The 23,055-nt window shown below is 34.2% G+C and overlaps 1 protein-coding gene across 1 annotated transcript; it reads right to left on the reverse strand.

Annotated features, from left to right (window-relative positions):
* Window positions 1–1,926: 1,926 nt before the first annotated feature.
* Window positions 1,927–8,287, reverse strand: LOC136801863 (uncharacterized). The gene is made up of 7 exons (XM_067058526.1): window positions 7,710–8,287; window positions 7,149–7,222; window positions 6,399–6,500; window positions 6,156–6,257; window positions 4,768–4,863; window positions 3,362–3,463; window positions 1,927–2,962 (listed from the first exon to the last, which is right to left on the reverse strand). The coding sequence occupies exons 1-7, from the start codon at window positions 8,285–8,287 to the stop codon at window positions 1,932–1,934; spliced, it is 2,085 nt and encodes a 694-aa protein (XP_066914627.1). The 3' UTR covers window positions 1,927–1,931.
* Between the last annotated feature and the right edge of the window lie 14,768 nt (window positions 8,288–23,055).

Consider the following 23,055-nt stretch of genomic DNA (forward strand, 5'->3'; position numbering starts at 1 on the left):
TAGCTTCTACATTAGGAGAGTGCCTAATGAAATGTGAATTCCACTGTTCCATACAAGAATCAAGCTCGTGTTGAATCAACGGAGCAAAACAATAAAACGCACAGGCCCGGTGAAGATAATCGCCTGTATTATAGATACCTTCGTCCACCATATCTTGAAAAAAATTTATTAAATACTCGGTATTTAGTCGTCGAAATTGTGACCACCAACTTTCTATGCGCTGATTGTGATTTGAAGATCCATACAAATGAGCTCGATGATCACTTTGACGGTTGAAGTAGCATTGTGCTGCAGCTAAATAACCATTCTCTGTACCGCAGTCCGATCGCACACATCTGGGAAACACACCAATTTCTTCTACGGTTTTCAAAAAAAGGTTGCAAATTATTTTTGGATTGTTGTTACTGTTGATAACACGTAGCCACAAAATCTTCCTGCTGAAACCATCACAGCACCCATGAATTGGGAAACCATACCTGAAAAATTAGAAAATTTAAGATTTCTAACATAGAAATTTTACTAAATTATGGATTTAAGGATGATATCGAGATTGATGACATGTTGCGTTGCTTGAGATATTCAAAAACTAAGGGACAAAAATACCTTTTAAGTTTGTCATAGCCATCCACATGCCACGTGTAGTTTGGTCCATCTGATCTATAGCTTCTTCTCCGCAGGCGTCGAGATCTTCTATGTGCTGCCCCATCCGGGTCAAGAAACTTCATTGCTTCCATCACAAAATTTCGAGAAATTCTAATTCCATACTTGACTGATAGTCTGTGCCATATGGTACGATATCCAACAGCATCACAGCATAAATCTATTTCTCTTGAAATCGCAGCAAAGGCTTCAGCAAAGTCTCGTTGACTAAAATTCTTTCGATTAAGATTTAACCGACCTAAGTGTGATTTCAGTGTTCTCATGCAAACTTCCGTACCATGATGATGAGACAAAAACTGTAAAATTTCATCGTAATTGTATCCTTTGTAAAAGTATTTGATCAATAACTCATCAAATTCATTGTAAGGGAACCTTTCACCACAGTTCGAGCAAAATAGATACCTCCCAACGTGTTCACAATTCGGACATTTCATTTTTTTATTAGTGTTTTTCTAGAACGATAAAATATAGTTAGTGAAAAGAAACGGTAAAGAAAAAGGAATGCAAGCAAACGATAATCTTTTAAGATACGATTAAAGGCAAATGTGACTTTGATATTTCATAAGAGTGACAAACAACATTAGATATGAATTCAACAGTGTAACGTATAGTAGAACAGACTTTAGTATATTTCAACACACTTAGAAAGATATAAATCAATCTAAAGCTATCATAAGAAAAAATAACAACGTTTCCAGACGTTTCCGTGCAATATTGTTTTTAAAATAACAATAAAAACAAAACAGGTTATAATTTTGCAATAGAATATTAAAATTTTATGTACTTCGTATTTTGATCTCCACGAACACTCAAAGGTACTACTATTTCGGATAAATTTTACAGGATAAAAAGTCCCAAAACATCACATCTAGTAATACCATCGATGTTAACTAGTATCCGAAAGGAAAATTCAAATGTAGCATTTAATTTTTACAAACTCTTTTTGCAAAGTTTTGAGGTTTGAAAATATAAACTAGTAAACTGTTATCTGGTGATAAAACCTCGCAAATATGTAAACGTATAAATCATAAACATAACTCTATTTTTCACAGCCTTAATTGTAGATAAGGGGAACCTGATACAATGGATAGTCAAATTTGAAATTTCTATTACACTAGTATTAGTATCAACAAAAAAGTATTAGAACAACAAAAGGGAGCTTTAAGCTCAGGACAAAAGAAACCGGTAATGTTAAACAGACGAAGTAAAAAGTCAAAAAGAAATCATACAATATCAACTGTTCAAGTTCTTAAAGATTTTATATTTTACAATCAGCCAAAGTGAAAGCTGTATGCATATTTTGAGTTGAGAATATCCTTAAACTCTTGCTCAAAGACATTGTAGCTTTCATAGTCATCTTGAAGAGTAAGTGATGGAACACACGTTCGAGAAAGCGGTCCTCTTGGCGTTTGTTTCTCTGGAACAATGTTTATCAATATTTTATCTTCACCAATTAAATCTAATGCTGTTACAAATGTTAGAAATCTAAGCAAGTCTGCTTTGCTTAATTCTCTTAGGAATTTGATCAGATAATCTAGAGTGTTCCTTTGATTTAATGTTTCTGGTTCACTGTAACTTAAGTGCTCGATTACCTTCCTGTTGGTTGGAGCTTTATCAAGATAAAAATTCTGGATTGATTCCACTGTTGCAAAAATAGTTTTATTGCATTTATAGAAAACTGCTCTGAATATATTGGCTATATAATTTGGCTTTTGGATGAGTTCTTGAAAAGCAATTTCATTGATCAGACCCAAAACGTTTTCAGATGTCGGCTTTGTGTGTAATTGAAACTGCCCCAAAATTTGAAGAAGCCTTTTTCGTGACTCATCTGTGTCTTTAAGCATAAACTCCTCTATGCAAATTTTGTCCTCGGGGGACACGAATTTCCAAAAGCCGTCAATAACATCTGCTTCGGAAATACTTTCCTCTCCAAACAAGGTATGTGTGATAAAAATTGATGAAATAGTAATGGGAAAATAGCCAATTTTCTTACCATAGATGAGAATTTTCCCAACCGCTTCCCAATGTTTTTTGGTCATAGTATGCCTCACTATGGGAACTTTTTCAGCAAACCCTGTGCAATTAGTTACTCCAAATTTGTTCCAAAAAGAGGTAAACACATCACGCGTGACCCCGATTCCGATACCTTTTTCTTCTTTTCCTCTCGCATCAATGACATGAAATTCTAAGTTATACCCCATTATTGAATGGTCCATAAACAGCTCAATTAGATCTTCCACAATTTTAATTCGGTGGATCGTAGCCGATTTTGCAACCAAGACTTCTTCATCCATTGTTAAATCTATAGGGAATATGTTTATTTTAAAATGACAAGGACAAAAACCACTTTTAGTTGTGTATTCATTTAAATAGATAAAATCATTTTAAAGTATCCGCATCCGAAATGTACAAACTGCAAAAAAGGTGGTTCCTTGACAAAAAAAAAATGCCAAAGGTTACTAACCGCATGGATGGATAAAATAATTTAAAAGGAAATCTTTGAAAGATAACCCCAATTTTTACCAAATTTTTGAAAATATTAATGTTTAAAAAAATTCGATGCAAATTAGGGATCCATGTATTTTTGCAGAAAATGTTTTATAAAATACTGAAAGAACAAAGACAGTCTAAGTTATAAGACATTAGGCATTGCGTTTTGCTTTCATTTTGATCAAAACGGCATCTCTTGTTAAAAACATACCATGAATCGATGTAGAATCAATTGAAGAAAGAAGCTGATCATTTGAAGAACTTGCTGCCAGTTCAACAGAAGTGTTGCGAGAGACTACAGAATCAGTTGAATCTACAAAAAAAAAACAAAAAAAATAGCTAACACTAGATCTTCAACGAATTCAAAATGATAGGATACCGAGTGTGTTTCAAAAAACGCCCCTATCTTTCAATTTTTGACGTACATTTTTCTACCAGATAAAAATAAATGAAATTTTTAGAATAGATTTGAAATTCAATTTCCTACCCTTGGTGAAAATTATACATTTATATAGCCGTTAATTATGACTTTATGACAATTTTGCTGACGTACGTCAATTTTTGATTGTTCACAGATTTTGATAGCTGAATTTTCCCGTAGGGAACAAAACCCAAAAGCACACTAAGCTTTCATCTTCTTATTTTGTCTCGCAACTTTTAAAACATCGAAATGGCATAATTGTTTCATATGCCAGGTTATTTTTTGTTCCAGGATCAATATTTCATAGATATTCTAGCTTGTTCCAAATAAGTCATTTTCAACGTCAGTTGCGACGACAAAAAAAAAACACTCTTCAATCATCAGTTATGTACAAAAAAGCCGAAATAATCACTTTTGTCACTGCAAAATCTCCAGATTTTCATTTAAAGGTTTTCCCAAAAAAGGTAAAGAAACAGCTGGGCTTTTGAGATATATTAGGATATGTTAAATCGAGTTAAATAATGGAAATCAAAGGAGTTAAAGAAGTTTATTTTACTGGAAAAGGTTTTACATCGTCTTGAATACACTGTGTAAATTGCGAAAAAAAATTCCAAAAGCCACCTTTAATTTCAAAAAAGATAATTTGACATCAAATTAATTTTAGTTTAGTAAAATTCCCTTTTCTACATCTCGCTTAAGCTTTAAGTTTTCTTTAATAATGTCTTTGTTGGTAAAAGGAAATCTGTAATCTAGACGTTGTGACGTCTTTTTTGACGTCAATAGAATGCTTCTGTGAGCAACGCAAAAAGTGGTGATCTTGCAAGAATGTTCATTACTTTAATTAAATTTACCCAAAAATTAAAAAACTTACAAAAAATTACAAATTTTACTAGTTTTTGGTAGTAAACGTTTCTAAAAAATCGACACATAGATACCACCTATTTTGGTATTTTACTACCCTAGGTAGTAAAAGTTTTTTTTTTCCATTTTTTGTCACACCACCACCGTAGTAAAGGTCATTATATCTGAGATTTTACTACCGACCGACCCCCCCCCCCTTTGAATAGGGGCGTTTTTTAAAGCACACCCGGTATAAAGCTGGTGTTTAAAAATGAATTACAAAAGGAAACCCATCCCAGTCATTAAAAAAGTTCAGATAGCAAATACTGAACTATAACTATAACATTAAAACCTACCTTGAATTGAGTTTGGTGCAATTGAAGAAAGAAGCTGGTCATTCGAAGAGCTTGCAACCAAAGAAGTGTTGTGAGAAACTGTAGAATATGTTGAATCTACCAAGAACAAATAATAAATTGACAATAGTAACGTGTTAAAATGCACTGCGCGCAACTTCATTATCTAAAATGGAAATCAAAGGCTTTTTTTTTGTGGAAGTCAAGGCTATATTTTTTTACAAAAAGTGATATTGGGAAAAGCTTTACTTAGTCGCCATGATAATTATCAGTTTTCTTCCGAGTTTAAGGAGTTGATTTTTGTTAAAGTTAATTCATATAATCTGATGTACATACGTACATTCTGAGATTAATGAAGGCGCGTCTTTGTCAGACTCGATTCTAGGTGTGTCAAGCAGTAACTACTGTATTCGAACTTTGTTGACTGATACATAGCGTCAGCCTAGGTTTAGGTCCAAGCCAAAAATTTTAAAAGCAACTGGTCGAAAAGATTTGACTTTGTCGGGGCCTGTGCGCGCCATTGTCAATTGACGAGTACAGGCTGAAAAGTGTTTTTTTGACGTGCTATTGTGCGCGTGCGTAAGAAAAAACCACAAATGATCAATATACCTCCAAGTAATATGGTCAATTCTCTCTTTTTAAATTATATGAGATACTTTCCTCAAATGAATTATTAAAGCCTGTAAAAGCAAATAATTTTTTAACTAATTAACTCTTTATTAATTGCTTGCCCGATTCGAGTTACCCTCATAAAGCAGTTTCGCTAGATCCACCCCTGGGTGTGTTTGTTCTTCTTTATGAGTGATCAGTACTAGAAAAATCATTAAACGATCCTTCTAAAAGTAATCACTCATACGAACCTTTAACTGTACTATTATCACCCTGAAAACACTGAAATATCACAAGAATACAGTGCACTTTCATCTCCATTAGAAATTAAGTTTAAAATACTGTTCTTGCAGGAGCCCCTCCCACTGGAAATATCATCTCCAGTGGAAGTTTCTATCTCCGCTGAAAATGATTAAATAAATAAATCCTCACTGCAAAACATTGTGACTTCTCTGATTTGAAAATAATGGAATTTGAATACCCAGTCATAAAAAACGTGGGTATATCAATCCCCATTGAATTTCAGTCCTCAGTCTTTTACTTTTAAACTTCTTCCTGAAGCATATCAGTAAAATATTCTCGCAAAAAAAAGAGTAAAAAAGAGAAAATACAAAACGACAGAAAGAGACAGACCGATTATACTTGAAAGTCAAAAGTATGGTAAACTCTAGCCAGCCCCCCCCCCTCGAAATATTTGAAACAGATTTAGCCTCCATCTTTTTTGGGGTGTAACCTCACTTTTAAGGGGGGGCTATAAACACTCAACACAATTAAAAACATACCCTCAATTGAAGCAGGTGCAATCAAAGAACTGAGTTGATTGTTCACATGATTTGTTGAATATTCAAAAGAGGTGTTGCGAGCGGCGGCAGAATCCATTGAAGCTGTCAATAACAAAAAACATTTCATCAATACAAAGTGTCAAAAGAAAGGAATATACTAGGAGAACATTCTTTAATATGCTTGAATGATAAATTTTCACAAACCTGCTTTAATTAAAAATTTTCACTTATCAACAAACTTACCATGATTCCAGGGATGCGTGACTGAAGAAAGAAGCTGATCATTCTGAGAGTTGGCTCCAAATTCGACAGTAGAGTTGTGTGGATTTGCAGAAACTGTAGAGCCTATCAATAGAGAAATACAATTTTGAATTCAAAATAAACCAGCCGTTTAAAGGCATTATTTTTTTACGCTATATTTCAATATTTATAACTAAACAATTTCTACTGAATGTTTTAACTTTTTTTTTACCCAACTCATTTTTTATAAAAGAATGACTGGGTGAGTTAAATTAACAGAAATACCCATAAAGTGAGGGTTTACAAAGTTTGGAAATACCTCTCTTGTCCTACTTCCTCAGAAATTTGCCTTAGTAAATCTTGAGTTTTGATAAATAAAAACAGTCGAAAAATATTTAGATCAGACGAAAATACGAATGTTATATTTTTTAACTTTTAAGCAAACCAAAAGAACCCACTTAAACATTATCTATAATATGCATGCATTAAAATGATTAGCATGAATTATGCATGAATCGTGCATCTTAAATTACACAGACCTAAAAGAATTTTGAAATTCAATAAATATTGAGTTATTAAGATTGGAATTCTTAGATAACTGTATAGTAGTGTAATGATTTGAAAAAATGTTATGAATTATCAGGAATAATCAAATGAAGCCAAAATGTCATTTTTGTGAGAAGCCAATTCAAAAAACATTTCATAAATCACAATAAAAACACAATATTAATGATTTTTATCATGCAAAAATACTATTATTGTTGAATGATATTGCTGCTCCTGTATCAAAGATATTGAAAGGTAATGGATTCACTGGATTCTCGTCACTAAAAAAAAACGCATTGAATTAATAATTTACTGTGATACAGTACTAGAAAGAAAATTGTATATAGCTTTAAGATATCTTCTTTTAGCCTTTGGCACTACCCATATTAATAAGGACGAGGCGGGTGGGATCTTACTGGTTTGACAGGGTTGCTAAGTAAGTGGTACACTTTAAAGCAGCTCACAAGAAGACAGAATCTACTGTAGACCAGGGTCAAATTTGGTGTCTTAATTTCCTCATGGAAAAAATATGGTCACAATCTCAAAGACGTCAAACTTTGTCAAATTTTTGTTAGCATTTTTGACTTTTAAGCCCAATTTTGAATTATTTTTGAAAGAAATCCTGGTAGAATCTTTCTCCTGCAACAATCTTCAAAATTTGTAATGTTTTATTTACATTTCCTCAAAACTTTTCCTGAATAGAAAAAAAATTTAAATTCTGCCAAAAATTGTTTCTGAAAGGTAAACCAAAAGATATTGATTGCTTACTTTTGTCTTTTGCTTAGTGCAGATGGAAGCGGTTCATCATCGTCTTCGTCTTCAATGAACATTGGCAACAGATAAAACAACATATCTTTGTATTTCTTACAGATATCTCTTTGATATTTTTCCAATGTGAATGGAATGTTAGTTCCTGGAATTGTTTTACAAATATCACCATCCTTATTATATACAAGTTTTACATCTTCCAGCTGTTTTGATGCAATCAGTTTGTTGTAACGTTTTTGTTTATCAAAAGCAGCTTCTCGTAATTTGTAGTAGTCCCATTGAGGCTCACATTCAAGTGGGAGACGGGAGTTTGGTACTTGTTTGTAATAAGTCTCGAACTGTTGCCCAACAAATTCATTTAAAACAGAGACATTAACAGTAACTTTAGAAATCTTTTGTTTTTTGGACTTGCATATACGATCAGTCTTCTTCTCTTCTAAGAATTGCTGGAATGTTTTTTTTCCTTGATTTGATGTACTTGTGCTGGCACCAGTATTTTGTGTAGTATTTCGTTTACCACATGCAGTACAAAAAACTTGATTAGATGCAATGGGATAGGCGCAATGACAACAATACATTTTTCATTAACTAAATAATAATAATAATAATAACAATATCAATGATGATAAAGGATGGTGTTTCAGTGAATAACAATAATCATAAGAATATGTTGTGTGCTTAACTTCATTGATCAGATGAAGAAGGAAAATGATGAAAAATGCCTGTGGTTTAAATAGGGTTGTTTTAGCATTGTTGAAAGTTGAAGAAATTACTACCGACGCAAATTTTTTTACAGCCAATTTAAGGCACAGTCTGCTTATAGTAGCTATGTTTGTTATATCGTCTAGACAAAAAATAGTATAAAAAAGACAAGAACATATTTTTTTATGAGTGCGGTTTGATTGCGGCCCCGTACTGGTACTCCCCAAATGTTCCTAACTGAGTGAGTATTTGATTACCAATAGAATCGATAAGTGGTAATTTTGACCACCTTTTTTGATCATTTTCAATCATGCATTATTGATTATACTTCAATTACAATCGAATGTTCGATTAGTACTGCCTAGAGTACCGTCTGGAGTATAGCCTGGAATCCAGACTCAAAATTTAAAAAAAAAATCTTATATACCTTAACATACAAAGTTTAGAGTTTGGTACAACTAAAAAGTCTGGCACAGTTTGTTTGATACGGTCAGTATAAGTGAACCCTTGTTTACAGAATCTCAAAACTTTGGAAACCTAGGCACTAGGCAGCCGGGCCAGGCAGACACACATAATTACTTACCATAAAACCACTTTCAAAAACTCAAAAAACTTTTAAATTTACTTTAAACCACATCAAAACATCAGCCACATTTGCAAAGGCTTCTTTCAAGCAGCCATTTTGTTTTCAAAATAAACCTGTACGGTATTTTCATTTTCATTTGTTTACATAATTTTGCAACGACCCTGCCGGTGCACCCGACAGTCGGGTGCTGAAATTTCTAAATTTGCGAAAACACCCGACAATAGCACACCCAACAGTCGGGTGCTAAAATTCCTAACTTTGTGAGAGCACCTGACAATAAACACCCAACGCCACCTGATGGCATTTTGTTGGTAGTAAGAAGACCCTCTTGTTTCCGCCCTCTGGAAATCGCCACCCACTCGTTGCATGTGGGGTGCTGTTTTGTTAAAAGCGCCAAGATGTAGCACCCGACAAAATGCACCCGACTGTTGGGTGTTTAAATTTCTAACTTCGAACACCCAACAACAGCATCCCGACTGTCAGGTGCACCGGCAGGACCCTGCCGACGCACCGGACTTAACGAACACCGGACACGCGAAAGTCCGGTGTAAAATGAGAATCTTTTTACCACCGGACCATCTCTACACCGGACTTAAGGAAATCGGATGTCCGGTGTCGGAGAAGGATGCTTTTTTCCACCGGACAATCAAAACACCGGACATGACCAGTCCGGTGCGTAATCATAAATGTCCGGTGTCCAAAATTCCCCGTATGCAACACCGGACTGACACCGGACTTATTGCGTCCGGTGTAGTGAAAGGATACTTTTTGCCACCGGACAAATCCACCGGACAGTCCGGTGCGTCAGCAGGGTCCTGCACCGGCAGGGTCGTTTTTGCAAGAATGTCAGCTTTTTTTCCATAAATTATGCGAGCGTATAGAAAATAATGCAAGTAAAAAATTCTGCTCAGTGACTCGTAGAGAACTGGCCAATCAGATTCACTCGTCGCAGGGAAAAATATACCTGCAGTTACTTGGACCAGACCATAAACAACCAGAGAAAAGATAGACGGTGAAATAGTTTACGGTCTGGATATCCAGGCTACATGTAGTAGGGTCCATTTTTCAGACGACAGCAGAACACCCACTGCCACAAGTGTACCAAAGAGGTGCCAGAGCACTCCTTCATCCTTGTTTTCAAGATTTCAAAAGTGAAAAAATAATGACAATATCCGCAATATCTAGCCAGACACGAACAGACAGACTTGTGACCTGCAAGGCAGACCCCCTGGCCTGATGAGTGATCAAATAAAAGATTGAAAGTTAGTTTATCTATAATACCCTAATGTTTAACACATTTTAGCTAAGAACCAACCACACAGCCAACCAAACCACTTAACTTGGTTTTTAATAAAAGTTTTTCTGCTTGATCAGTGCTGTTTATTTGTACGTTTGCAGTCAGAGGAATGATGTATGTATAGTCTTCCAACCTTTCAATTTTCCAAAGCAGTACTTACACACAACACGACCAAGTATCCAAGTGTGATTTGATGCATTTGGGTTTAGCTGTAGTATACTAAAAACCCTTATTATGTTAGATTGTACTCTTTCCACGCTATAAGACTAAAGCATTAACGAAATGATATAATATAGCCTAATATAGCATAATTACAATACAAGATGTTGCTCCAATAATATACTATATACCACTGTCAGACCCGACTGATAGCCAGTTTATGAAACACGTGCACGAAAAAAAGAATCCAAAAAATATTCTCCCTCGAAAAAATAAAAATTCCAAAAAGAAAAAAGATTCCCCGAAAGAAAAAAAATTCCCCCTTAAAAAAAATTATTCCCCAAATAAAAAAAAAAGATTCCCTAATAAAAAAAAAATTCCCCTCAAAAAGAAATAATTCCCGCTCAAAAAAAATAATTTCCCCTCAAAAAAAAATAATTCCTCCTCAAAAAAAAGATTTCCCCTCAAAAAAAAGATTCCCCCAAGCGAAAAAAGATTCCCCCAAGCAAAAAAAGATTCTCTTTGCACTTGTGGGCCACGGTACTCTTTGCTGGTTGAAGTGGTGCATCTGCGTTGTATCCATTGAGTTTAAAGCCCGAAGGGCTAGAGGAGAATCTTTAACCTTTCTTTGGCAAGAAAAAGTGAAGGCTTAAAATATATGCCGTGTTTTTGATGACGGATTGAATCTAGCAATTCCTTTGTTTTCAAGTGATATTTTTTTCGAAATTAAGCGGTAAATTTTAGTTTTAATCTGTCATTTGTATAAAAACCAGGCGGATCGCTCAAGGCCGCGCAACTTTGGTGGGATTTGTCCTACCAAAGAGATTGACTTCTAGCCTTCGGCTTCTACTTCATTGGTTGTATCAATGTACTTTCTTACACAGGTTCAACACAACAATACACTCTTCTCGAGATTAAATAATACACTCTTCTCGAGATGCATAAATTTATTGTTGTCCTCGTTTTCAAACAGATTTCATTGCTATGAAATTATACATTTAAACCAATTTAAATTCCCAAAAGGCAAACATTAACTCTAAAACAAAAGTACATGAAATTCAAAATGTCTCATGAGGTGTAAACAACACAATTATCATTGTGAATATGTAATTTTATAGCAATGAAATCTGTTTGAAAACGAGGACAACAATAAATTTATGCATCTCGAGAAGAGTGTATTTAACAAAATTTAATCCAATGAGTCCTGAGAAGTCCATAACAGCTAATGAAATTTCTGACGGACGAAGGGAGTTGGAAACGGATTTCCTTACGGTTTGGGAACGAGTTTGTCATGTGTAGCGTGTGTAAATAAAAATGGTAGCATTTTTCATTATCGCCCTCGGCTCACTTGAACATCTGTGCAGTTTCATCATCAAAAAAAAAATAAATAAATAAAATTTTTTTTTTAATCTAATGCAAGCTTCTAATCGAGACTTCAAAAGAAGAAAGAACGATGGTTACAGCGTGTCAATCGGGTCGAACGGAAAGTTCAGTGGCGCTAAGGAAAAGACAACAAACAAACGACAATGATAAATGTTTTTGAATTATATTAATATTTTCATTTGTAGCTCAAAGGTTCTCCCTGTCAAAATACTCATACTTGGTATGTACTTCTGTAGTTCGTGAAGAGACTGAGGGTTTAGTCCATGAGGAATTGGGGCCCATCTAGCCTTCGGGGCCCCTATTCAGCCCTATCCGAAAGTTAGTCTGATTCGTCAACCTTGAGAACACGACAAAGAGAAGTACGTTTCACAATGTTGCAACCAGGCTAACACCTAGGTAGGAAGTAAGATATGTAATATACTGTACACTGTTCACGCCAGCCAAAGACCAAATGCTCAGAGAAAACAAATATGTGTATTTCAATGTGTTTTGAACCCTTTGCCGTATTGTATAAGGGTTGCGAAGCGATCCAGACTCCACCTCAATTCGCAAGTTGCTAGCAAAATAAGAGACACTCTAAATTAATAAAGCCGCTATTCATGATATGCACCATTGCAATGTCTTCCGTTCCACCCAATAGCTGCGAGAAATCTTACTTTGGTTTATAGCAAAGCATTGAATTTTTCATCCAAATGATTTTCAGTAGACCACCCAGACAGATTTCAATTGAAAATTTAAGTCTACAAATATTAGAAGCAGGAAATAATTTGAGTCGAGAAATTTTACTTTGGTTTACAGCCATGGGGGAGATTTTTATTCAAATGATTTGCAGTTGACCACTCAGACAGATTTCATTGAACATTTAATCTACAAATATTGGAAATTTATTTGGTTTATAGCCATAAGTTGAATTTCCTATTCAAATTATTTTCAGTTGAGCAATTAAGGATGATGACCCTGAAAAAAATTAAATGTCTTTTCCTTGTTAGCTAAGGCATAACCGAGCTGGAAAAGATTTGAGTCGATAAATTCAACTTTGGTTTACATCCATTTGAATTCTTCATTCAAATGATTTTCAGTCGGGCGAAAATTATACGGGATTATGGGTATTTAGGTATTTAGTCCATTGAAGACTTCTCTGCTTTTAAATAATTGTTAAACTTCAACATTGAGATATAAAATTTTTGATTTTGAAGTTTAGATATATTTATGGGCGAAAGTTGAGAAAATGAAACTGTGAATCGTAAAATTTGTTCCCCGGTGGGAACTCCGGTAGCGGGTTATTTCTGACCGGTATTTGGAGAATATTATTTGGTTTTGATCAACAGTATTATTTCGAATCTTTCTGCTTGTTAAGATTAAAAGACCGGAAAAATAACAAAGGACACTTTTGCCAATTGAATATCACAATGCAACTACAAGAATGTTATTGATTTTGTTTTATCAGTATTTTATTTCAATTGAAAATCTTTTAATTTTTCGAAAATCTTGTATACTTTAGAATATTCTCCTTGGAAATATCTTTCCAACGGTGTATAAAAACAAAGTATAAATTGGTGGTGAGAAAATACTAAAGAAAATAAAGTGTCCACATACTTTTGAGAATGACTTTACCGGAGGTTTGTGGTAAGTACACTACACAATACTTTTTCCGCTTCTCATTTTTCATAAAAAAATTAGGTGAAAAATGAAGAAAAACATGAACTGAAAGGTGGAAGTTGACAATTGAGGCTGTCCGAAAGATGGATTAATTCCATCAAACCTCCAAACATTTTGCTGTTAAGAAGTTCATTCTTAGAGCATTCAGTTGAAAATTTAATCTACAAACATTAATATGTTGAAAAAATTCGAGTCGAGAAAGGCTACTTTGGTTGATAGCCAAGGGTTGAATTCTTTACCAAATGATTTTCAGTAGGGCACGTTTAGATAGATCAATTTAATATATGATCTAAAAACATTAGAAGTTGGAAATAGTTTGAGTTGAAAAATCTTACTTTGGTTTATAGCCATGGGTTGAATTTTTTATTCAAAAGATTTGCAATAGCGCAAAGATAATTAGGGATTATGGCCCTGAAAAAAAATCAAAAATCTACTTAATTGATGGTTGGTTGCCCAGGCTGCAAATAATTTGAGCTGGGGAATTACGTCATGGTTATTATACCACTCGTGTTCTTTTGCTACAAATTATTCTTCAGTAGAACCATCAAGCAATCGAAATTACAGTAATATAATACAATAGTTTTGGGCTATCTGATATACAACAATACAAACTACAGTTAATTTAAGGCTGGAAATAATTTGAGCCAGAAATAATTCCATCATGGTTTACACCAATGTGGCACTCAATTCGGATTCAAATCATTTTTAGCAGAAGTAGAAGTCCATCCAATTATTTCCACGCTAATAGATTGCTAATAGTCTAGTTTTAAGGAAATTGTACATGTTGTGATGTTAAGTTTTGCATGAGTAGTGGCTTAAAATACGTCCCATACACGTCAACACTCAAAGAAAATCAAGCATTTTTAAATTTCGAAAATAAGATTTATGAGAAAGGGGAGTAATAAATTTGAGCTGGGGTGATAAGGAACGAATGTTCAGGATTTTAGCGGGTTTGGGGTTGATTCAGAGGGATTGGAACCATGAAAACGAGGGGACTGAACCAATAGCTTTTCAAGTAAAAATTCCTAAAATCCCAAATTCTTATTGTGATCAATCTTCTTACAGCACGCCAAACCTCAAAATGGAGTCTACGTTTCTTATTTTCCAAGTTGTTAATAATTTGTTTGAGAAATTTCCTCATGGTCTTAGATCACTCAAGCATATGTTCAAATTAAATTAATATTCAGTAGAAATACGCAGTTCTCGAAATGTACCATAATGTTGGACGAGGCGAATGAAAAGTCAAGTAATATGAAATTTGTCGTTCTTTTTTATCGTTCTTTATGAAATGTGTCGTTCTTTTTGTCTATTTTTTAGTAATGCAGGATTTGTTAGATAGACCCTCTCAAAAGGTAAATTCGTCAATTTTTTCTAAATTTTCATTGTACTCAAGCATTATTTTATCAACAATTCCATGGTCACAGCAAGAGTACAAAGGTAACAATTATAGCAAAAAAAAAGAATTGACGTAAGAAAATCAAATAAAAATATTTGACGTCAACTAAAAACAGAATGTTACAAAAAGAAAGAAAATTTGAACATACATTTGTTGCAATTAGCGGTTGTGCAAAACAATGAATGTCACTTTCAGATAATGAACGGATTGGTTTTATGGCTTGAATGATCCATTTTGGTCGTTAGGCTTTAGGGATCTCTTGGTGCAATAAGTTCGTCACGTTGACCTACACCTAGATAACAAAGAAAAAAATTTTTTGGTGAGTTTCTGGGCTGACATCCTCATTTGTTATGTCTTTCATGGATATTCTTACAAGTTTTCATTAAGAAGAAAGATGACGTGAATTTTTTTATCTGTTGATCTCATTAGTTTAGCGCACACTGTTTCACTGGATCTTTAGAGAGGTTACGCGGTAAAAGTTGCGTGATGCTAACCAAAAGTAAAAACGCTATTAGTTGTAAAAGTTGTGAAAATTGAACTGCAGTGCCTTCTACGAGTCAACCCCCCCCCCCTAGCTGTTTGGTGTACAAAGATACTTTAGATTTTAAAATGATCACTTGACTTGAAAATCAGACAAACATTATTCATTATCACATTTTGGTCTACTTTTGTTACCAAATAACCAAACCCCCATTCTGCTGTTTTCTAAAACATACAGGGGTCTTTTTGGCTATTTGCTAACAAAATAATTAACCATCTACAATGATCAATGTCACTCAAGACCATATGTAATACCTAATTAGTTGTTGCATGGCCCAAGGTATATTCCACGCTGTAATGCAACTTCACTTCTTTCTTGTCATGCGAACTGGAAATTCCATTTTCCAGTTTTGCATTATTTGATAGAATTGATCAGCTTCCAGAACGTGGTGTTTAGAAGCACCAAATCGAACCGTGGCGAGTTTTTTTGATCAACTATTTGGATAAGTTCAGAGATAAGTTGTTGAACAGAGGTTATACACCACGTACGATATCAAGGCTATGTTATCATTATCATCCAACACCCGACATTGGGGTTTTTACTTAAAACTGACTTGACCCTAAATATTTTAGATTAAAAAACGAACAAAAACTTGAACGGGATAAATAGTGACTGTTAGAAATGCCATTTTTTTAATCCTTCGAGTTTTTGCCAGTTTAGGAAAACTGATAAAAAAAATGCCTTATTGACAAGACCTTTCTTTAGAGAGGGTGTCCCGAACGTGGTGTTTGGAAGCACCAAAAGCGAGTTGTTTTCTGTGCGTTTTTGGAAAAGTTTTGTCTAAATCACAGACCTCTACAAAACCGCAGGTAGTATAGTTTTCTATAAGAAGCAAATGAGCAAAATGAACAGTTTCCAATATGCAGTGATTGAGAGCTGTGGGCATCAAAACAAACCGTGACAATATTTTTGTCATCAAGCGTTTGGATAAAGTGTGAAGGTCGTTCTCCATAAGCGGCGATCTCTTCTTTTCAACTGAGGCCTTGCTTTACGAAATTATTCCATTGTCCCAATCTAACATCTGACAAAACGATTGAACGGATAGCTCTTGAACTCTTTTCGATTGAACTCATTGGTGAATTATCATGAAACATATCTGGAAATCGATAAATTCTTTATTCGATTATGTCAATTCTTGATTGCGTTTTGTGAATTCAAGTAAAGAATAGTGAACTATCCACAAACTCTCATTTTATATTTAGTTAGAGAGCATCAACATAGCTATTGATGCGCAGGCTAAACCGGCGTTTACGAAGATAAGAAACGTCTAGTTTTTCTAGGTAAGATTTTGAAAATGAGAAAGAATGTAACTTTTATGACAATTTTGATTATTTTCTCTGAGATTGATACGACGTCGAGAAAGCCAAGATACACAAACACATTCTCCTTCACTTAACATTATAGAACGACGACGCAATCTGAATTTGTTATACCATCAGATAGCTCTTGGACTCTTTATGAATAATCATGAAACGTATCTGGAAAGCGACAAATTCTGTTTACGAATTTTCGATGTCTTTTTGTTACGTTTTGTGACTTCAAGTAAAAATAGTGAACCATTGCTATACCTCTATCTTTTCATTTATTCTAGGTGGAATTTCAAAAATGAGAATGAATGTTACTTTCCTGACAATTTTGATTATTTTATTGTCAGAAAAAGACATTCATTTTCATTTTAAAAATACACATACACATCCATTTGACATTACTGAGTGACATTCCCGTCTACTGGTATTATCAGAATAAACATTGAATTGAAAGGCCATAAAGGACAAAATACCAAAGACTCGCAAAATGAAATTTGATGTCTCTCTGCTTAAGGCTTAGCAACTACAGAGATGGATCAAGGGAAAGTGAATTAAGAGACTGGTGCCCACTCCTACTTTCTGGTTAACAGCCATCTGGAAAGAGAGCCCTTGGGTCGCCTTCGACTACAGTCACAAAGCTTAGTTCTAGTTTAGACGGCCCACTTTTCACCATGCCTATTCTAATTTTGAATTAAAGTTGGCATAAAGTGGGCTGTCTAAAGTCAATGCATTGCCCTCTTTTGACGTCAATGCAATGGCTTATTTCAATCCTTTCCAAGCAGCGATTTTGACTGTCAACTTTGTGCCCACTTTCTGCCTACTCTATCAATTAGAATAGGCAGGGCAGAAAGTCGGCCGTCTAAACTAGAGCTTACTTACTGAATAGTCTATTTCGATTATAAAATGACGCTGGAAAGTAAAGTCAAATAAATTAAATATATTTGACGTCAGATAACCCTCAGATAAACATTGCAAAACTTACATTTTTGTAAAAGTTCATACATATAATGAGGATTTTGATTTGATTGACTTCATTGTTCGATGATAGTTGCTTTTGATTGGTTGCTTGATTGGTTGGATATTCTTTCATTTGATTGAAATCGCATGGCTTTTCTGGAATGTAACAAATATTAAAATATTATAAAAAAAGTTGTACACAACCTAATCAACTGCAACTCTTCTGGTTGACGAAAAACAATTTATACTTTTAACGGGTATGGCGGTTTTTTTTCATTCAGAAGATTGAAAAGAAGACTTTGTAGAAAGCTCAAATTTGGGAAAGGGATGGTTCAAACTTGCAGCCTTGGTACAAAGAGTAAGTGAGAACAAGCTTGTAACGCATTTACCAGCATATGAATCATTTCATACCCTGCATATAATTAGATTTATCATAATTAACAGTTGAAGTAATTAAATAAGACTATGAAATGAACTGTATTCATTACTTGTAGATATTCAAATACCCTATTAAAGGGGTTGCTCTCTCTTCTCATTGACTTTTCTCCACACTGTTTGTATAGCACAGACATACACCAAAGAGATTTAAACCAAACATAAATTATCTCTAGACTAAATCTACCTTGCTTGTAAAAATCCAAGGTGCAAGTATTCGCAATTTTCATATTGTGGTGATTGAGCCGTGGATATTTTGGAAGCAAGAGATTGGAAAATCTTTTTATCAATTGTGACCTGTTAGTCCTATTTTGATCAGGTTTCTAATTATTACGTTATCATCTAATCTGATTCCTTTGGTCCAATAATTCGAATCTTGATTATCCGGAGTGTCCGACGAATGGGGAGCAGGAGCATACCTCTGGTCAGATTTCTTATTTTTGAAAAAGCCGAAAATATGTAACATGGTTGGAAAGTCACAAAATTCTAGCGATTCTTAATTAAATCTTGTCGGAGATGTTGAAAATCATATTTAGTTTAATTGTCTTACTTGTGAAAATCTGAAGCATCACTATCACGATTATTGCATCATGATTATCGATAATCAGATATTTGGAAGGAGGAGTTTGAAATAAAATTTTGAATAGTGATTTGACCTGTCAATCTTATATGGAAGGTTATTTTGGATTAAAAATCAAAGGCAACTATTCTTATCATTTTATCCTGGCCCAGATATTCGGAAATGACTGAGGGTTTGCTGTCAAATATTTGTGAATTACTCATTTGAAATTGTTAAACTTTCGAATCTGCGAGACTAAATATTTGTTGGTAAGAGATTAAGGAAGACATTTCTTGGGGGACAATGCAATCAGACATTTCCAGGTAAAAATCGCATTTTGAAAGGTTTTAAAACAAAAATTGACATTGAAGAGTGTTTTAGGATACTGAAACTGAGAGATGTTGTCTTAGAAAATTTGTTTTTATTTTATCATAAGAACCAGTAAATTTTGGCTCAGGCTGGGCTGTTCTTAATTGTTCTTATTGTAATACAACTTTAGATCATTATTCTTTCATTTAGAGTCTGTAATGTTCTTAATTTTGATAAGCAGACCTATTATTAAAACCATCCTTCGCTCAGCTCAGGGGGTGTGATTAAGTTATTTTGAAGTCGTATGCTGTTGGTACATTTGCATCTTTCTAACTCGATATTCAAGACCTGAGATGGATCTTTGGATCATAGAAAGCAATTTTACACTGAACGTTTTTAATAAGAAGATCTCTAAGAAGTTCTTCCAAAATATTAAGAACAAGTTAAGAACATTTTAAAGCTTCATGGGCTCTAAAACTAAAACACCCAAATTCTTAGGAAATTGCACAAAAATACTCACAAAATGGTGAAATTTAGAACATTCTAAGAAAATTTTTAGGCTTAAAACTCAAAACGTTAAGAACAAGGCTTTTTAAACATATACCTTCTATCTGAATGGGCGGGTAGTTTAAATTACAGAAAGATTCGAGTTAAAGAGGTTCGAATTAGAGAGAAAGTTGACTGTAATCATAATCGTTGGCCATTATTTCAAAAAGTCCAGTAAAAATGGTATCCAATATTACAAAATCTGAAAAGCAAAATTAAGGAAAATTGACGTCAATTAGAAATAATGAATTAAACAAAAAGAATTTTTTGAAAGATTTCACATTTTGGCATTTTGTACAAAACAGTGGTTGTGAGTTGGGTCTTGATTAGAAAATATGTTTGGTTTGCTTAATGGATTGATTGAGTCGGTTTGCTTTTAATCCTTTAGAATATCCTGGTGTAAGATCAATTTTTAAGCATTTGAACAAACTTTTTTGCAGTAAAATACACATTCATTCTTTAGAATCTTGAATCGATGGTTGAGTTGCAAAAAATTTCCTTTCAAATAATTTTAAGCTGATTCTATCAAAAACTCTTCTTTTTACTGAAGGATTCAAGTTATTTTTCCGCATGTTGAAAGAAGTACAATGTTTTTCAAAAGCTTTATAATCTTAGTAATTTTCGAGTTTCAGCACAATGGGACTTTCCTACAACAAAGTCATACCATATAGTGAAACTAAAGCTAAAGCATAGCATGGTTCCTAGAAATTTAATTTAAGTAGTTTTGGACTTGTTTCTCTCAATGTAGGATAAAACATTCTCTCTCCATTCTCTGCTCTAGCCCATTTTGGAGTGAAACAAATTTTTTCTGCGATCAGGAAAATTCTTGAAGAAAACATTTGAGCTTTTATTTCAAAGTTGTCTATTGAAGGATTTTCCGTTCGCCGAAGCTTTTAGCAACCCTACCCAATGAGTCAGCATTTCCAATGTTCTTTAAGTCAATCAATTTTTCACTTTGTAAATCGATGCATTTGTTTTGAGATGCATAAAATTATGACAGCCCCGTTTTGAAAGTAGTGTTGCCAAAGTCTCTTCCTAAACATTTTTGAAAATTGTTTTTCTTTTGCTTAATTGATACTTTCTCGCTAAAATTCTGTGTTTTTTTTAGAATTTAACGCAAACACAATTTTCGGGAAAATCGTGGATATTGCGTTTCAAGAATTTACGAGGGATTGTTGAAGCCGCGTTCATCTTACAATTAGTGAAATATACTTGTGTGAAGCACATTTTCCAAGAAAGTTAAATAATACGTAAGAGTGCATTACGGATGTTTTCAAACACTTTTCAAGAAAAGGTAACCTTTTTGGCTTACTTTTACTTTCGTTAAGTGTATGAAGATAATATGAAATACTCATCTTACAATAGCAAAATATGAACTGTGAAAAATACATCCAAGGAACTTTTTTGACTTGGCCTTTCTTTCGTGGTTAAAGAAGTTGAGTGATAGTTGATATATAAATAATGAAACATAAAAGATGAGCTAAGACTTGTGTGAAACACTGCTCAAGGCAACAAGGGAAGGTAACTTTTTTTGGCTTGTCTTGTTTTTGTAAGTGTATTTCAACAAGATATGAGTGATGGTTGATAAACGATTTCATCTAACACGGATGAACTATGACTTGTGTGAAACATTTCTCAAGGAAATCTAACCTTTTTTGGCTTACTTTATTTATAGTCAGGTAGAATTAGGTCATAAACTGCCAAAACCGGGACAAAAATGGTGTAGAGATGAAATTTTGCACAGAGGTCCAGGAATATGTCAGGAATCGCCAAAAAAAAGCCCCACGCCCAGGAAGATGGGAACACCCTTAAATCCATAATGGCGGACATGGTACTTTTTTCTACAATTAATCAAGGGGGACCCTTGACAACTGATTTTTAATTGTTTTAAAATGTCAAAAATAACTAGACAGGGAGATTCCTCTCGATGAGTAAATAAAGAAAATGGGGTCACTTTTGAAATTTGGACCACGTGGTCCCGAGATATGACCTCTAAAGTCCAAAAAATGACGATTTTGATGACGTCAGCATTTTTACTGAGATGGATAAATTGGTACGTCGATGAGCTAGTCATGTAGCCCTGATCATGGGCTTTCAGAAAAATATATGGTTTAGTATGTTTAAACCAACTGTTGGCGAGATATAACGATTTTAAAATCGAAAAAAAGTGCTGACTCAGCAAAAATAAGCGTTTTAAACGATTTTAAAATCGTTATATCTCGCCAACAGCTGATCTAAACATACTAAACCATATACTTTTCTGAAAGCCCATGATCAGGGCTACATGATGAGTTTGTCGATGTTTCAATTTATCGCTCTCAGTAAAAATGCTGACGTCATCAAAATCGTCATTTTTTGGACTTTAGAGGTCATATCTTGGGATCACGTGGTCCAAATATCAAAAGTGACCCAATTTTCTTTATCTACTCATCCAGAGGAATCTCCCTGTCTAGCAATTTTTGACATTTGAAAATAATTAAAAATCAGTTATCAAGATAAATTGTAGAAAAAAGTACCATGTCCGCCATTATGGATTTGAGGGTATTCCCATCTTCATGGGGGTGGGGCTTTATTTTGGCGATTCCTGACATGTTCCTGGACCTTTGTGCAAAATTTCATCTCTACACCATTTTTGTCTGGGTAGTTATGCAATTCTACCTGATTATTATGTGAATGGATTCCAACAAGTTATGAGCGATGGTTGGTAAATCAAAAAAGGATGAACTAAATTTAAGTTAAATTATGCTTGAGTAGTGACTTAAAAATACGTCTGATATCAGCACTCAAATAAAATAAAGTCGAGCATTATTTAATAAAATTTTGAAAATAAGATTTATGAGACAGGGGTGTAGTAAATTAGAACGGGGGTTATAACGAGTATATGTTCAAGAATATTTTAAGCGGGTTCGGGGTTGATTTAAACGGCTGAGTTGGGAAATAAAAAAGGGGGACTGAACCAATAATAGCTTTTCAAGAAACAGGATATCCACCCCTGTGATGTCTTTAATTACTCAACTATTAGTTCCAGGCAGACCATTTATTTCATGAATATCTTTCAATCTTTCCCAGGGCCGGCGAATCGGTTTTAAAAGTGAGGGGGCTAAATGATATAGTGACTAAGGAGGCCCCACCATGGTTGGGGCGGACGGGCTGGAAAATTTTTGAAATTATGGTACTATACATTGGCCTAGAAGTGGTCTAAATTAAATTTTTATTAAGTTATTGGATTGAAAAAATCAAAGAAGTTAGGCGTTTTTTCATAAGTAAAAGTAGATTGAGAGTATGCTTTAACAGACAGTAAGCATACAGTAATAAAAATTAAAATTGTCCAAAGTATTTAAAGCGATGCTCTCGAGTCGACACAAACTCTCTACCAACTTCATCTATATCAAGTTTATCCGTTAGATTTTTATGGATATGGAGCAAAAGAAAGATTGTTAGACCGTTTTGGCTTCATTGTTGAGCGTAGCCAAGTCTTTTTTTCTCTCGCCCTCTCTTTCTCTCTCTCAC

Source organism: Clytia hemisphaerica, unplaced genomic scaffold (assembly GCF_902728285.1).
Source record: "Clytia hemisphaerica strain Z4C2 unplaced genomic scaffold, Clytia hemisphaerica genome assembly, whole genome shotgun sequence".
In the NCBI taxonomy this organism is placed as follows: domain Eukaryota; kingdom Metazoa; phylum Cnidaria; class Hydrozoa; order Leptothecata; family Clytiidae; genus Clytia; species Clytia hemisphaerica.

What these genes read in the sequence shown, in the direction of transcription:
- LOC136801863 (XM_067058526.1), bottom strand. Translation starts at nt 8,287, where the DNA reads ATGTATTGTTGTCATTGCGCCTATCCCATTGCATCTAATCAAGTTTTT. An exon ending in TGCACCTGCTTCAATTGAGG is followed by an intron (nt 4,864 to 6,155) that starts GTATGTTTTTAA and finishes TGTTCTTGGTAG; the next exon opens with ATTCAACATATTCTACAGTT. An exon ending in TGCACCAAACTCAATTCAAG is followed by an intron (nt 3,464 to 4,767) that starts GTAGGTTTTAAT and finishes TTTTTTTTGTAG; the next exon opens with ATTCAACTGATTCTGTAGTC.